This window comes from Pezoporus flaviventris, unplaced genomic scaffold, assembly GCF_033815535.1.
Source record: "Pezoporus flaviventris isolate CSIRO_AGI_PZ_B2104156 unplaced genomic scaffold, CSIRO_AGI_Pfla_v1 ptg000041l, whole genome shotgun sequence".
In the NCBI taxonomy this organism is placed as follows: Eukaryota; Metazoa; Chordata; class Aves; order Psittaciformes; family Psittacidae; genus Pezoporus; species Pezoporus flaviventris.
Genome location: NW_026892589.1, coordinates 15061355 through 15077675, shown reverse-complemented (window position 1 = coordinate 15077675; position 16321 = coordinate 15061355). Strand labels below are relative to the sequence as shown.

The 16321-nt window shown below is 39.7% G+C and overlaps 2 protein-coding genes across 7 annotated transcripts in view; one reads left to right on the top strand and one right to left on the bottom strand.

The window, feature by feature from the left end:
- Positions 1-16321, bottom strand: part of CCDC117 (coiled-coil domain containing 117) — a 281107-nt gene that overhangs the window by 17947 nt on the left and 246839 nt on the right. The window lies entirely within an intron of this gene.
- CHEK2 (checkpoint kinase 2) lies at positions 75-16149 on the top strand. 6 transcript variants are annotated; one of them, XR_009745763.1, is made up of 15 exons: positions 75-368; positions 894-1018; positions 1291-1438; positions 2185-2275; positions 3207-3312; positions 5013-5066; positions 5529-5590; positions 6063-6162; positions 6778-6864; positions 7474-7637; positions 7852-7967; positions 9336-9421; positions 12873-12981; positions 15238-15318; positions 15916-15963. XR_009745763.1 is itself a non-coding variant. In XM_061466543.1 (14 exons), the coding sequence occupies exons 1-14, from the start codon at positions 128-130 to the stop codon at positions 16009-16011; spliced, it is 1557 nt and encodes a 518-aa protein (XP_061322527.1). In that variant the 5' UTR covers positions 75-127; the 3' UTR covers positions 16012-16149. The 6 variants fall into 6 exon arrangements, 2 of the variants coding, with proteins under 2 accessions (XP_061322527.1, XP_061322528.1); XR_009745766.1 differs by having other exon boundaries at positions 8642-9421; XR_009745764.1 differs by lacking the exon at positions 15916-15963 and having other exon boundaries at positions 12873-12931; positions 15238-15311.

Sequence of the window (16321 nt, the reverse complement as noted above, 5' to 3'; positions counted from 1 at the left end):
GCCCCGGCCCCGGTCCCGGCGGCTCGGGGCGGCAGCGCTCTGGCGGGGCGGCAGGGGGCGTTGCGGCTCGGCCGCCGGTGTTCCCCTGCCGCAGTGACGGCTGTTGGGCGTTCCCTTTGAAGCCGACATGTCTCGAGAGAGCGGGAGCGAAGCGCAGGGCGCCCCCCAGTCCCAGAGCGGTGCCAGCTCCTCCTCCGGGGCGTCCCAGGGCACCAGCCAGTCTTCCTCCAGCTCGGGGACACTCAGTTCTTTGGACACCGTTCCTACCCAGGAGCTTCCGTGCATCCCCGAGGACCAGGAATCTGAAGAGCTGAATCCTCAGCCGTGGGGTCGGCTCTTTGCACTCGGGAAAGGTTTCAGCAACTGGGGTACGTTGGCTCTGTTACAGGCCCCTGGGCTCATTTGTGGCACCTCAGAAAGGCTTTGGGCGGTTTGGTACAGAGCAGAGGCTTTATTTGCAAATGAGGTACAAGCAAAGTTAAGTACGAGCTTCCAGCTTATGCAGTGACGCTGTATTCTGTACTACAGTCTATACCGAGTACAACATACATGGCTTCCATGGGCTTAGAGGAGTTCTGGGGCATTCATGTTCTTTGCTACTTGCTTCATTTTTCCATTTCATAGTTGTGTTCATGTATCGTGTGAGTCGGTATTGCTGAGGGTGAGCTGGAAGCTCTGCTCTGACTAAAGAGGGTAAAATCAGTAAAATATTGCGCAAGGTGTTGATAGTACAAGGTGCTTTGTCTGAATTAAGACAAATACCCTTGATTGTATAGGAAGGATCTTGCCTTTGTTACCCTGCTCACTGTATTGTGGCATCGTTCTGTACTGCCACAGTTAATAACTTCCTGCAGTTTTGTTTTCTCTCTGCTTTACTTCTCCCTCCTCTACAGACTGCGTGAATGATGAATACTGGTTTGGAAGAGACAAAAGCTGTGACTATAGTTTTTCTAAGCTAGGACTGTCTGAGACTGGCTTCTACCAGAACTATAGCAAGAAGCACTTCCGAATTTTCAGGGTAGGTGGTACAAAGGTCAACTGTGCCTCTCTATCCCGGCATAATTGAAAAGATTGCCTTTGGTGGGGGCAGATCCTAAAGAAATCAAAGTTTAAGTGTATGCAGTGTTGGCTCCTTTAACAAGACCTTTGGCAATGCTCCATTCTGAAATAACCTCAGTAGTCTGATTTCCTGAGCCAACAATAGTAATTTTCTATAGTCTTTCATGTCTTCACAGTAAAAGTCATTGTTCCCCAGTTACCTTTCCTTTTTTTTTTTTTTTCCTCTTTGAGGAAATGGGTCCAAGAAGTTCACATGTTGCCTACATTGAAGACCACAGTGCAAATGGAACCTTTGTTAACAGAGAGCTCATTGGAAGAGGGAAGAGGCTTCCACTGACTCACAACGCTGAAATTGCACTGTCTGTACAGACTAATAAGGGTAAAATGTCCCATAACTAAGTAGGTTCTTCATGTGGTGACACACAGTCGTTTCTGCAGTGGTTTGAATATGTTTCTTGCAAGCTGAGCTGCTTCATGAGTGCTGTTAAAATACAGCCATTAGGGTTGCATCAGTTGCTGTTTTAGTACTCACGTAAAAATTACCCATATCCACTTCCATGAAGGAAGAAAATTTAAAAGAAGCTGCATCAGGGACCACTGCACCATAGTATAAACTTTCATAGTTGTTTTCCTTTCTTTGAAGTACTTCTGTGCGTCGGTAGCTCTGTATGTCCTGGAGGGAACAGGGAATGGGCTGTTCAAGGGAAGCTGAAAATCCTCCAGGTGCTGCATAATAATTAAAACACCCTCACCAAAATTAGCAGGGTTGGGGCTTTGTTTCTTTGTCTTTGCTTTTGCACCAAGATGCCACCTTCCTGATTGTCACTTCTCTTGACTACCTGCTGTTGCATCAAAATTCTTACCTCTTTTGTCCTTAAACGTAGTGTTCCTTAAGCACTGTTGTGAAGGTGATACCGAAAATGTCAGTGTTCAGTGCTGAAACCACCTTGCTAACTCACAGCTGATGTCATCCAGAGCAGCAGTTAGCTTTTAAAATATATGTATGTTTTTGTTCTAGCAGGCACACTTTCTTAATTATCTTGTTGACTTTAAAAGCTCAGGAAACACAGTTATGTAAAGTTTTAAAGTTATTAACAGGAACACGATTTCCACTTGTCTTCCTAGTGTTTGTATTTTCTGATCCTATGGTGGATGATCAGTTGGTGTTTCCTCGAGAATTCAGAGAGAAATATATCATGTCCAAGACTTTGGGAAGGTAAGTTTCCTGCTTTCTGCAGTTTTAAGTGTTCATTTTCTTTACTGGGTTTAGCAGCTTGGGCTGGAATTACTGGTGTTCATTGAGCTGCTGCTGCAAAAAAAACAGTAAATAAAACCAGAATGCAACCACCTGAATAAACCTGTTCTTTTAACAGCTAGAACAGGGTTTTAACTTTATTCCCATCATTACCTTGGGTTTTGTAACCTCCCATTAACTGTGAAACTGTTTGTGTTTTTTTTTTTCTCTAAAAGAGAATAAAGTCTGTAGATTCTTAGCAAGTTTCACCTTTACCTTGTAGATTTGATTTAGTTATTGGAAGTAAAAGGAAGAGGTTTATGTTAGAATACACGCTGTTGAGGCCTTCAGACAGAATGGGGAAGAAGTGTTCTCAGGAAAGAGGGGAAAGGCTATCTTGAGCAGAGGCTGTTCTTTTACCTTTTGGAAAAAGATGGCCAATGAACAATTTGGAGAATGGTTAAGTGGAAACAAATCTGAGTGCAAAATACAAGGATTTCTTCCCGTAATATAGTTGCTACTTATTCTAAGTATTGTCATACCTAGTCAGATTTGTGCAGTCCGGTGCTGAGAGAACTCTTCATGAGGTTCTCTTAAATGCATTTGTGTGATTTGCTGACAGAGCCTGTCCGTGATATTCACTGGTACCCTTTGTACAAACAGATTAGTTGCTCTACAGATCTACTGATACATTTTTGAGTGGGTGGCTCTTGACATCACTTGCTGTTTAAGCAGGCTTCCAAAGTATTGAATGCGTTCCGAGAAAGTTTTGACAACATGCCATATTCAGAAAGTTAGAAAGCAGCAGCCTCCAGTTGTGTGTAATCCAATGCTTTCATTCCATTTGTCTGCACTGGTTATGCAAATTCCTGTAAACTACTTGCAAGTGTTAACCTAGCTGTGCTTTTGTTAGTGGCGCCTGTGGAGAAGTCAAACTGGCGTTTGAGAAGAGCACTTGTAACAAAGTCGCGGTGAAGATCATCAATAAACGGAAGTTTCTTGCGAGTGGGATTGAGGCAGTAAGTGGTTTTGTTTGGTTTTCTGTCTGTTGGCTGTCTTGCAGTGCTCCTGGATTATCTGGCAACCTCGCTGCCTCCCCAGCTCTCTTAAACTAAAGACCAGTCTCTTCCTGGATGTAATTTCAAGGTAGAATTCTGTAGAAAGTGCTTGCTTTTAGTCCTTGACCACGTTTCATCACGTTCATAGTTTGGGACTGTTTGTTCAGTATATACAAAGGGTGTTGGGGAGTACTGTGGAGTTTATCTCCTACAAGGCATAAGATAGGTGCATCGTAAACAGCAAAGTCTGACCAGAAATCTACAAACTGCTAATTTTGCTGTATTCTCCATCATAATACTTCTTTAAAAAAAAGCCTTTTGGGAAGGGCTTTCCATGTGTCTTGTAGCAGAAGCCTGAATTTGTGGGAGAAAAGCATGCCAAGCGGCTGTATTCCAGTGTGAGAGAGAGAGATCCAAGCATATTTGTATCTATTATATAAATTTTATGTAAGCTTATAGGATAAACTTTGAAGAAAAATACAGTTAGAGGCAAAAGTGCATGGAAGGAGGAGTTGGACAGCTTGTGCTGCTGTGGATTTACTGAAGTTAGTTCAGTTTCTTTGATGGGAAAATGGCCTTCAGAGCACAGATACAATATACAGAATCTGTTCAAACTGACAAGTAGGAAACTACTACTTGTGTTGGAAAATATGTTTGTGAAGACAAAAATTCTGAGGTGGAAAGAGAGGCAGCTGAGGAAGGGGTGCCAGGAGGCTTCAGTGGAGCAGAGTTAGTCACTAGTGGCAGGTTTGAGAATTTGTCTTGAGATTAGTCTTCCCTCCTATTACATTTACACATCATGGCACAGAAAATGGGAAAACACAAATTCAACCCTTTGGCACTGGCCTGAAGTCTCTGTTGAGAGCCAGGAAGATTGCAGTACTGACAGTATGCTGGAGAAATACAAGTTAGATAATGTTTAATAGTGCAAGGTTGTATACTTGAAAATCAGTGACAGCTTCTGCTATAGCCTACACTTTCCCTAGTTCAGAGGAGAAGGTACGATTACTTGCAGATGAATATATGACATCAATATGATTGAAAATTGCAAAATGCAACTTTGAAACATTTGTAATAAAGATTAAGAAATGCCATTGTACAAACAGATAGGACTGCATTGGAATGTTGTATATGGATTTGATTGTGTGTGGTTAGAGATGATTTGGAGTGGAAGAGAAAAAAGTAAATGCTGGGCTGATTTAATGAGTTGAGCTTAAGCCACAGCTAAAAGAATCTGTTTATGTTATCTTGCTATGAGGGCTTGGAGAAAGTAGCATTTAATTTCAAGGTTAGCCCATATGGAAAGGATCTTGGAGGGAGGAAAGGTGTTTAGAGGACAATACTGGTACATACTCACCAAGATTTTTTTAGTGTAGTTTGGAAATTAGGTGAAGATTTCTAACCTGCAGTGAAACAATATGTCTGGAGCAATGTCTTTCTACAGACAATAAAAGCAGACTGTTCATTTTGTTCACTGAAGGCACCTGATGGGTTTATGGAAAAAAGGCTGTATGTTTATGGAAAAAAGGCTGTATGTTATGGTCACTTAGAGAAGCAAGGGACATGAAATGATGGTTTTTCTCTTTTTTTTTCTCTTATTTCTGATGTGTCTTATTCCAGAAAAGCTCTCTTACCTGTATGATATTTGATTCTTTTAATAGAATCCAGCTTTTAATATCAATACAGAAATTGAAATTTTGAAGAAAATTGATCATGTGAGTGTTACTGTACATTTTTACTCCTTTTTGCTGCCTACTCTACTTCTGTAGTTCACGGACCTTAGTGTAGTAACTAAAGACCCATTTTATCTGTCTAGAAAATATTTGAAAGGATGTGTATAACTTCTGTTATAAATAAGTCCATTGAATGCTTTTTCTTTAAGTAGCTGCAGATTTGAGGGTTTTAAACTTTGAATAACTAAAATGTAAATTTGAGAAGTAATTTCAATGTTTCAATGGTTTTGTGTGTGGAGGTATGGGGGGAAGACAACAGACTTGAATACTAAGTGTTTGCCAAAGCCTCTGGCACAACTCAGTTGTATTAAGTGTTAGTTTAACAGGCCTGGTTGAAATCAGACTGAAATAGGAGCTTTAGGGTGATAAACTCTTGATAATGTTAGTTTTTACAAATCATTCTACTTTTTTGTGTGTGTCCATTTGTGTTCCCTTTTTTATTAGCCTTGCTTAATCAAGATCAAAAACTTCTTTGAAGCAGAGGATTACTACATTGTGTTGGAACTGTAAGTAACTTGTTTGAAAGTAAACGCATAAAACATGGTATTTTTCATAGCCACGCAGAAGAGAAATCATTCTGAGCTCTGGAGGTTTGGTTTGGGTTTTATTTCTGTTTTCCAAAACCTCTATACAATCAGGAACTTGAGTGACTGGGGAGTGATCCTGCTCTGCTGGGCAGGCACTTAGTGCCTGGGGAGGTGCCCACTTTGCTGCTCTTGTGGATTGCTGCTACTTTTTTTGATTTTGAGCTTCTAAGAAGAGGCTGATCAAACCCCTTGTAACAATTCCCACTGAAGACTTAGGAGATCAGGCCTAATTCAGTAGTGCACGTGCTGTGTTTAAGATGTTGCTTACTCCTTTTCAAAAGAATATGCTTCCTTTGTAGCTAAAGTAGCCAAATGTTTTGGTCTCAGTCTTGTCCAATGAGATGAATTTTTTGGACATAATACATTGACTTGTTACCTGCATTTGTTTTAGGATGGAAGGAGGAGAATTGTATGACAGACTGTCAAGGCCAGTCAAGATGAAAGAAGCTACCTGCAAGTTGTATTTTTATCAAATGCTACTGGCTGTAAAGGTACATAATTATAAACTCTACCAAAAGAAATATGGTTATGCAGATGATTGTCAGATGAATTTTTCTGTCATTTGTCACTTCTGAAACCTGTGCAAGCAATTGACAAGTTGGTTTAAGAAGATTCTTTACCTCATTACAGCGAAAGAACATTCAAACGCTCTTACTTATTAATAACAGGACTAAAATAATAATCCACGCTGTGCTCACTGATGGCAAGATAACCATGTGTGATTTCTAGTAGTGTGTGGGCAAAGAGCCATCTATATAGTAGCCTTCAAAAAATGTAGTGATCAGATGCTGTACTGTGCACTCCTGAGTAAATGTTTCAGTTCAGCAGACAGCAGATTAAGACTACTTTAGTAGGTCGCAAATATTTGGCCCTTATATAAATTCATGAAATGATAAGTATATTTTGTTAGTAACTTCTGCAAGATTGTTTCCTGTGTTAGACTTAATTGTCTGAACCTGAATATGCTTTCAGATCAATTCTTTCCCTTTTTCATTTTGACTCAATTTTAGTATCTTGCAACTGCAGAGAGAGAGCAATGAAAAATCGGAAAGGTTACACTTGAAAAATGTCAATAGTCTATTTTTCTTTGATCTGCATCTATCTAGTATCTTCATGACAATGGAATTATACACCGAGATCTAAAGCCAGAGAATGTGCTGCTTTCATCCTCTGAAGAGACGTGTCTGATAAAGGTAAGGAAACTTACATTCTTGTTCATTTAGAAATTTGGGAGTGTTCCTTCCCAGTCTTCTAAATATTTAGCTAAGCATAGCAAAAAAAATATTATGCAATTAGTCATACAGACTGTGAAACATTGAGGGGTTTTTCATAATTGTAATTTTACTTCTGTGGTTATTTCAATGCCTACACATACCTGACCAACTGAGAAATGTGCTTTTTTAGCACTAAATTGAGTATATAACTTCAAATGGAGTTTTGAGAGGGTAGAGTTGGGTTTTTTCATGGTAAACTGCTTATTTTTTCAAGTAATCTCTTCTAATAATCTATAGCTCCTTTATTTGCGTTGTCCATTTACATCCAAACCTGAGAGTACTTCTTTGCTAGTGTAAAGTGTGATCCTCTGTTATACTTCTCCCTACTCCCCCTTTCCCATTCTCTGTTTTGTTTACTGAATATTTAATAAAGTTAAAGTTTGGGGTCAGTTTTGTTCATAGTCATGTACCGGAACTGACTTGGAAGGAAGAAACTCAATGTTACCTCCTGATGCATGTTGACAGTATGATATGCTCTAGTACATCAATCCTAATGTGTAATGTGGTGTTACCATTTTTAAATGCAAGATTACAGATTTTGGACAATCCAAGATTCTTGGAGAAACTTCTCTTATGAAAACTTTATGTGGTACTCCCACGTATCTTGCTCCTGAGGTTCTAAATTCACTTGGGACTGCTGGATACAGCCGAGCTGTGGACTGCTGGAGTTTAGGAGTTATTCTTTTTGTATGGTAAGATATTGTGTAGATGCTACCTTCATCGGGCAGTCATTGATATGGCTCAAGACTTGGCAACTTCAGTATTTCTATTAGGAAGTGAAAATGTGTTAAAAACTGTTTACATGTAAAAAAATGCTATGTTAGCAGATGCTTTAAAATGTGTAATTTTAGTGTTTCACTTGCTATGACAAAATCTGTGTTATTTAACTTCTTTCCTTTTCTATAGCTTGTGTGGCTACCCACCATTCAATGAGCAGAATACTCAACTGTCTCTGAGAGATCAAATCACTCGTGGAGAATACATGTTCATTTCAAAAGAATGGAAGCATGTGTCACACCTGGGTATGACTCCCTTGCTGTGGGCAGCAGAGTATCTAACTCTTTTCTTGTAGTTCTTGTTTTCCTTTAACTTCCTTTCTCTATGCTCTATGGCATGTTGCATATTGATATATTTAGATTTTAAAGTAGTCTCTTCAAAATATTTTGGGGTTTTTTTTTTTTTAGTTCAAAGTTGAAGCATTGGAAAGAGCAGGCGCATTTTCATTGAAGAGATTTCTTAGTAATATTTCCCTTTATTAACTACAGAAGTATTGAGTTTGTGGACACTTACGTCTGCTTTTCCTCTTTTTGCTTTTTCTTCTGAATTTTATCAGGCTGGTCTGAAAACTTTGCCTTGCTCAAGGATTCTTCAGGTGTTGAACTAAAAATGACACGAATTCAAGGAATATGAGTTGGAATTCCAAGATAGAAGTATTAAGACATAGTGGTGCTAGTCTTTAGCGGTGCTTAAAATATCAGCCATGTTTGTGGAATCAACTATTGAGTTGGGCCACTCTAAGCTAAATAGTCTGCAGAACTATTTGTGTTTGTATAGCAAACCAAAATGGGAGTTACTGTCTGCATGCTGTTCTTGAGGAGATTTTATATGCACAAAATAACTGTATTTGCCTTGGACACTCCTTTGTATGTGCAGAGGAGTTTCTAATAAATCATGTGATCATTCTTTTTCTAATAAGCTTACCAAATATAACTCCTTCCTGAATGATTTGAAGCTTATTCAATAATAAGTCAGACATATATGAGAATGGAAATTATGTTATGGTTATACATAGTCCTAATGGTATATACAAAAGAAAATTCAGATAACAAGGAAAAGTTAAGTCTTGCCAAAATTCCTATATGGAAGATTTGGAGTCATAAAATACAACATAAGTGCCATATTTTTCACAGTGCCTATTAAGCAGTTTCCTAAGAAAACGGTGATTATGTGACAGTGTTGAGCACATGTGTATGTCTTGTCTCTTCCATCTTCCCAGACAGATAATCTTCTTTCCAAGACACCATAAACCAGAAAACTAAACTAAGCTGTCTTTGCTTGTCCACAGTAATACTGAAACTTTTAGGAAAGTGCTGAACTTCCTTTGCATGGTCAGAGCATAGATTGTGGACATGCTCAGTATATCTGCTGGTAATTTTGGTGTACTGAAAAGTGTTGAATCACATGCATGTGGAGGAAGAATGGTTGCAACTGGCAGCCCTCCCTGTGCATAGAAAAAATAAGGGATCTGCCCAGGCAGTATTTTTGGGCATTGTTCTGAAGTGTTAGAAGACACTTGTTGCACATAGCTTTGATGTACGCCTATCGTAGAACTCATTTTCAGGTAATGAATTTATTGATCATATGTCAACTAACTCTTTTTATTACCTTAGCTCTGGATCTTGTGAAGAAGCTGTTAGTAGTGGATCCAAGCAAGCGTCTTACAACTGAGGAAGCCTTAGAGCATCCTTGGCTTCAGGTAGGAACTGAATCTTAACTGAAGTACTGCAAAGCTGGGTTGTTCTGCGAATAACTTCTTCATGTAAATGCAAAGGCAGTTCAGTAGCCTGAGTGCTGCGAGTTTTTGTTGATACAGTGATGCGTTGCCTGGTCCTGCTTCTGTGGAGGATACCATAAAAGGGATACAATGGTGGGCCATAAGAGCTTCAATTCTTTAGCTCCATGGGAATAACAACTCTTACTGTAAGTCAGAGCTTAAGTCCATAGGTTGTCTCTGACAGCAGCCAGCAGAAGAGCAATGGTCATTTGGTGCTTCTCATAGAAATGCACTGCTTCCTGCTAGCTGGCTGAACAGTTCTACTGCTGCTGTAAGACCAGAGAGATCCTGCTGCCTACTTATGGAGAGAGAAGAGAGAAAGAAAAGACTGTATATTTAGGAATTATTTGTTCATTTTACTGGTGTTGTCATGACATGTACGAAGAGAAGCCATCAGACCCCAGCCTGTAGGATGACATTAGCCCGGATACTGTAGCTGCCATCTTCCTGTTGGGTAGCTCTAAAGCAGACAAAGTGTCTTGAATAGACTGCTTCCATCTCTGTCGGAAGCAAGATGATTTTGCAGTACCTTGGTGCGTGTCAAAGCCTTTGTGGGATGCAGCCTTCTCTTTCTTGCAGCGTACAGAATTGTTTCTTTGCTCTCCCAACAAGCAAATGCTGTCTCTGCAGCACACAGATTTTCTTCTTTTTCCTGTTCTCCTTGTCTTTTCGTCTTGCAACGAGAACTAGACACCCTGTTGTTTTTCTGTTCATTTTCTTGGCTCCTGTCCCTAGCAAACCTTCAGTAGCTGTTACCCCTTCTTATTGCTGCTTTTACAGCATGGTATGCTTTCTCAATCCTTCACTTCCATGGTCCTTTTCAACTGTTGTTGCTGTGTGTGGTCTTGTAGCCTTGCCTGATGGTGTTCAGTGCCTTTTCCCACCCTAAACATCTTTGCTCAATTTCCCTTTTGACTTCTTTGCCCTCCACCTTGCCATGAGCTCTCCATATGTAGGTTTTACCTTGCCACATCACAAACTCTTCTGCTAGAGAGAAAAAGGAATCAGTAACTTCTTCCTCTGTTCTCCACAGTGGCCACGCTATCCTTGGGTTTTTGTCTGTTGCCTTTGCCTTTTCTCTTTATTAGCTGGATGATCCATTGTTTTTGTGTCTTAACTTGCAGCACTGCAGCTCACGTGACTTTATATGCCCTCTCTGCACAGGCTGAGGGCATTACTCAGCCCTGACCAGTTTGATTACCTCCTGATGCAGCCTGACACATGTGAGAATGTGTGTTATTGCTAAGTGTGTCGGGACCCTTGACAGCAGCTGTACAAACCTGTATAGGAGAGCCTTTTATTCTCTTGGTCTCATGATTTTTATTACATCGTCATATAATAAAGGTGGCTAAAAGCAGTTTGGGTCCTTGCCAAGTGAGGTAATTCTCTCAGGCTATATCCACAAATGGGATATGCTATATCCCATGGCTGATGTATCTTCAGTAACTTGTATTCAGGTAAGGGAGACAGACTCAGATTCTATAACTTGTCCATCTGTCCCGCTGGAAGAAGGTATTTCACAATTTGCATGGTCACTATTCTGTGGTTATTCCACTGATGTTTGACTCTGGATCAAGTTTTATAGGCATTGTAGAGTACTGAACAGTTCTGTCAAGCTAAACTAGGTCCTATTCCAGCCTATCACCTTTAGCTGAATAGTGTGTCAGGACTCCTGCAGTTCTGTCATCTCTGGCCTTTCCATCAAAACAGCTGTTTTTGTGGGAGAAAGATGAAACTGATTTTGATGTTAAGAGAATCAGACTTCAGTGGTTAAGGGTTAAACACCTCATGGTCTCTGCTCGGGAGTACTTGGAATAGGTAGTTTCCAAATATCTGCCTGGATCAACACTGTACATTAGCGGTTGAGCACACACAGTTCTTTCTACTTCTGTGCTGTGCCATTCAACAAGCTGCAAGTCTGTTGCTCTGTTTAGTGCCAGCTTTTCTGTCACTAGTTCCCACCAGCCAGTTGGTTTCTGCTGAAAGGTTGACAGGCCTCTGCTTTTGTTGAAGGAAACTTATTAAGCTGCTTCTTGCCATATTCTAGCCCTGTTTCAACAGCCTTTGTATGCCTCCATGATCTGCTCTAGATTTAATGGAAAATCCTGGATCTCTGGATTTTTTAATAGAAATTAAAACCCAGTCTTCATGTGTAGTGGCTATTCTGTCCTTTCAAATGTTTAGTCCCTGCAGAGAGGCCTGCAGAAAAGGCATGAGTATTCTGCTGAATACCTTCTTTTAGTACAACCAGCAGCTTCTGCATCCTTTCTGAGGCACCTCAGAACTCTTTAATGTCTAGGGATCGAGATGTGTTTTTTAGAGACCACATCTTATTGTGGTCCTAATAGGATGGACCGCCTCCCTTGAGCATTGTAACAGAGTCCTACTTTCTCATCTTGTTTGCTTAGGCAGGCAGTGACAAATCCTGCAGTTTGTTTCTGGCAAGTGTCCAGTGCTGTTGTGTTCTTACCATGATGCGTATGAGTAAATCTTACTGGTTTGGGAGCAATCTGAGTAGGAAACAATTATTTCCCTGCCTCCTGTTGCAGTCCAGTTAGTTTTGTGAGAGGTTGTCTTTAGGTGGTCTTTTAATAACTTTGGCACTCCAGAGGTGACCAGTGGCCTATGAGCTTTCCTGGATATTTTTGGTTGAGGAGGCTGAAGAAACTCGCCCAGTTTACCTCTGAGCCACACAACAGGTTCTATTTACTCATGCTAAGCATAATGCTTTCATATTCTCCTGCTGGGAACAGTGTCCTGTTTCAGATGCTTAGGTAAAGAGCATAAGAAGCAGGGTGGAAACAAAGGAGTATCGCTCAGTGCGCAACAATCAGCAGCTTTCTGTGACAGAAAATGCGTTTGGCTGACTGTTTTGAAGCCATTAATTTGTCTTAATCGTACTGTTGGGCATCAGAAAATTCTTGCTGGCATTCCTGGCTTTTACTACTGTATTTTTGTGTGTAACTTCTACGGTGAGTTAATGAGATGTAGATTTGTACGTTTAAATTATAATTCTGAGCAGGAAATGTTATTGATAAACTATGCAACACTGAGTTTTAAGAATTGCTGGCATGCTTAATGGGAAAGGGAAAATATATGACAGCGATTTAGACCAGCTAAGAATTTGAAACATTTCAGTATGTAGACTCAAGCTGTTAGCATCTTGAATCTATATTCCCTTTAGGGACACCTCTTATGTTTAATTTTGAAGACGGGACAAAAAGCTTCAGGAAACATCATACCTGCAAATCCAAATGTCATCTAACGTTCAGATGCCATTCTTTAATCTGTTTCCCTTCATGGGCTAAGAGTATCAGTTGTTAATACGTGATGTTCACTGCCTGTTTGGAAGGCCAATATCCAATATGTTCAGTTCTAGATATCATACACGTTGAATACTACAACCCAAAGAGCAACTTGAGTCCTGTTACTGTGAGTAGTGAGAAGGACTTACTGGCTCCCCACTCCCTCTTGTGTTGTCTGTAAGTATTGTCTTTAAAAGTTAGTATGGAAAAACCACAACAGAGCATGAGGTGCCATAAACCTGTTAGCCCTCTCTAACGAATTGGAGTCCACTAAAGAATTTTTCAGATACTAAAAGCAAGCATGTGCTCCAAACAGAACAATTTCGACAGCTTTATTTAAACCAATAGAGCTTTCAAATTAGTGTTTTAAATACCTGTGCTGCTTACTCCATTCTTTGCTTAAATCTAAAACTTTAAAACTTAGTGGGCTGCTTAAACCTAAGTACAGTGGAGTTGTCTTACCTGTATTTACCAGGTCCTAATAAAACATTTTTCAAAGGCATATAAACAATTAATTCCTATTTCTTCCTCTGAAAACTTCACTGGGATTAGAATGGGACAAGATCAGTTTGGTTGCATGCGGAAGAAAAACTCAGGTGTTTGTTACATAAATGGAAAAATATTTATCTTATCTTGCCCATCAACTCATATGTGCCCACAGTCAAAACAGGCGACACTGGGAAAAAAAGTCAGGTCGCAGTTCTATATAAAATAAACTGGATGTTTACATCAGAGCCTTTTTGTAGCACTTCAGAACATAGTTAAATCAAAAAAAGGAGATACTGCAATATTTCACAGCTTTGAAAAAGAACCCCCTCCTCTGCCTTCACCCCCAAGAAATAGTTGAAACATTTTAAATCCTTCAGAGCTGAATGATCCTTATTTCTAATAGTCTCTAACAGTGACTTCCTGTTAATTCATTTTGAGTTTCCCAATCTGTGCTGTGATAATAGAACCAAATTACACAACCTCTTAGCTTCAGTCTGTTGTTTAGAATAAATGTCTGGGTTTTGGTTGTAGATCAGTTGTTCAGTTGGTGAACACACTGCCACAGCTCAGCCAAAGGAAATGATCTCTATGAAATCACTATGAGCAGCATACTTCATTTAGTCCTGGGAAAGGTTTAAAGACCCAATTTCAGATTTGGAAGTTTGATTTAGGGTTTACAGGCAATCCATAACCCATTCTAATAAAATTCCTGCAGAAAAAATTGCTGAAACTGGAGAATGAGATTTCTTTGTAAAACAGGGAGTATACTATGTCAACTAGCCAACCTGTGGGACTAATGTCCTGCTCTCCGAGGTTGCCCAGCAAATACCAAGAGCACCCAGTCACTGGCAACTGAACCACAATGAGATTACATGCTAGCTTTTGTTCTTAAAACATGCCTGACTTTCTGCTAAGCTAGCTTCTCTTAACAAAGGATCTCTGCTGCCCTTGACCCCTCTTCTGTCCTTCCCTCCTCTTAATGCTCCTGCAGCCAGGCCTGGTTATGCGCAATTGAGACTTAAAAGCTTGCTTCTTTCTCAGTGCATCTCTCCCAGACACTTTCCCTCCACTGATGGCAGCTTCTGGCTTACCACTTTGGGTACACAGAGAATGAACTGTAGTATCCAGTGAACCTGAGTAGAGATATGAATGCTCTATGAGTAATACAATATTTGTTGATAATAATTTGGGTTTTCAAAAGGGAAACATCATTTCAGTGAAATGCTTTCCAAATGTTTCCATTTACAACCTTTAACGTGTTCTATGGACTTGCGTTATGGATAATTTTAAGATACTGTTTTGTTTGAAAGTTTGCTGTGTGGGTGGGGTTTTTTGTTTTTATTTTAGGGTATGGGTGTTCTAGCTGGTTCTTCTCTACCTACTGTGTACAACAGGTTTGCTTTGCAGGGGCAGTAATGAAAGCTACCCAGATTTGGGATACTGATGAAGCTGAGCTAGTAGAAATGAAAATATACTATTAGAAAGGAAAGTCATTATGAGAACAAAATGTAAGGCAGTAAGGAAAATATTTTTCAAGAGCAATTGACTCTGGTGAGAGCAGGCACCAAGTCCTTATGAGGCGTCTTCTGCTAAGGCTGCCTAATGAATTACCTGCAGAAACTCCTAGCCTGTATATTCCGTTCTTTCAGTGCTGTTACACTTTGTTGAATGATAGTGCAAGTTCAAATTTAGCTTGACTAGTATTATTTAAGTAGTTACTAAGGAAAACTGTGTATTTGGAGAATGAAATAGAACTATTTTTTTCTTACCAGCACTGCACATAAACCACCTGCTCAAAATTCTACTGTGGGGTGTATCAGAATCATAGAATCACAGAATGGCTTGGACTGGAAGGAACTTTTAAAGATCATCTGGTACAACCCCCCTGCCACAGTCTTAAGTATTCCCTATTCTACTTAAGAGTTACTGCTTTTCTTCTCACAGGATGAAGATATGAAGAGTACATTTCAACAGCTACTTGCTCAGATGTGTGCCAGTATGAACCCACCGCAAACATCAAAGATGGTATGTGTAACAGATAATTTGAAGATTAACACTTGCTGCATAGAGAAACCAGATTTCAAAGTATCAATAATAAGAAAATTAATTAATTTTGAGAACTTTGAGAAATGTGCATTTTGGCTGTATGTAGCAGTCTGCTGATTACCTTTGATTTCTGCATTGAAGCAATGGACTTTTGTGCTTTGGCAAGGCGCTTTGCTTAAATGCGTAGAAACAGTCTCCAAGGCTTTAAAGATTATGCATACATTGAAAATTAAATTGTTGAACATGTATGTTTTGATGGATTAGAATCACGAATGTTTGGTATTCAAGGAAAAATTCTCATGTTAGTGAAAGTTGAGACTGGTTATTGTGAACTTTATTACTGGATGCTAATTAGAATTTTAAATTAGTGACGAATAAAACTGGGGGGCAGTGTCTTATATGAGAAGGATCAAAACCAATTAGATAGATATTGGCAGAGAAACAATTGTTGGTCATGTTGCTGTTTGGTCACAGAAAGGAGACTTCATCCAACATCTGCAATTCCGTAGCACACAAAGCAGTCAGGCTCTGTCTTACCTTGCGTCATGTAGCTATCCTGCTGCATCTTTCTTTTAGCCAATCACCACAAGAAAGCGTCTTCATGAAAATGAGGAGGAATCTGGCTCTTCAAAGCGTGCTGTTCCTTCTACATCATTGCAGAAAATGAGGTGAAGAAGAAAAGAGAAAGTGACTTCTGTTACTTATAGCTTTTTTATGGAAAGCAGATTTTTTTTACTTAAGAAAAATCTTAATAATGGAATAAATGTTGAAGATGCAGTTGCTAAATAAAAATAACTTTGTAAGACTGAAGTGACTGCTGTGTATGCATCCATCTTTTGGTTGAAGACACTTGCTGTAAATTGATTTGAAAAGACTAAAGCCTGAAATAACCAACATCAAGTAGGAATTAAGGTAAGACATTCATGAGTTGGGTTTTCCCATATCTGTCTGTTGCAGAGGTCTTTTGTGCTTTGAGACTTTT

Coding starts and splice junctions, on each gene's coding strand:
- CHEK2 (XM_061466543.1), top strand. CDS start 128: ATGTCTCGAGAGAGCGGGAGCGAAGCGCAGGGCGCCCCCCAGTCCCAG. Junction 369..893: donor GAAAGGTTTCAGCAACTGGG/GTACGTTGGCTC, acceptor CCTCCTCTACAG/ACTGCGTGAATGATGAATAC. Junction 2,276..3,206: donor ATGTCCAAGACTTTGGGAAG/GTAAGTTTCCTG, acceptor TGCTTTTGTTAG/TGGCGCCTGTGGAGAAGTCA.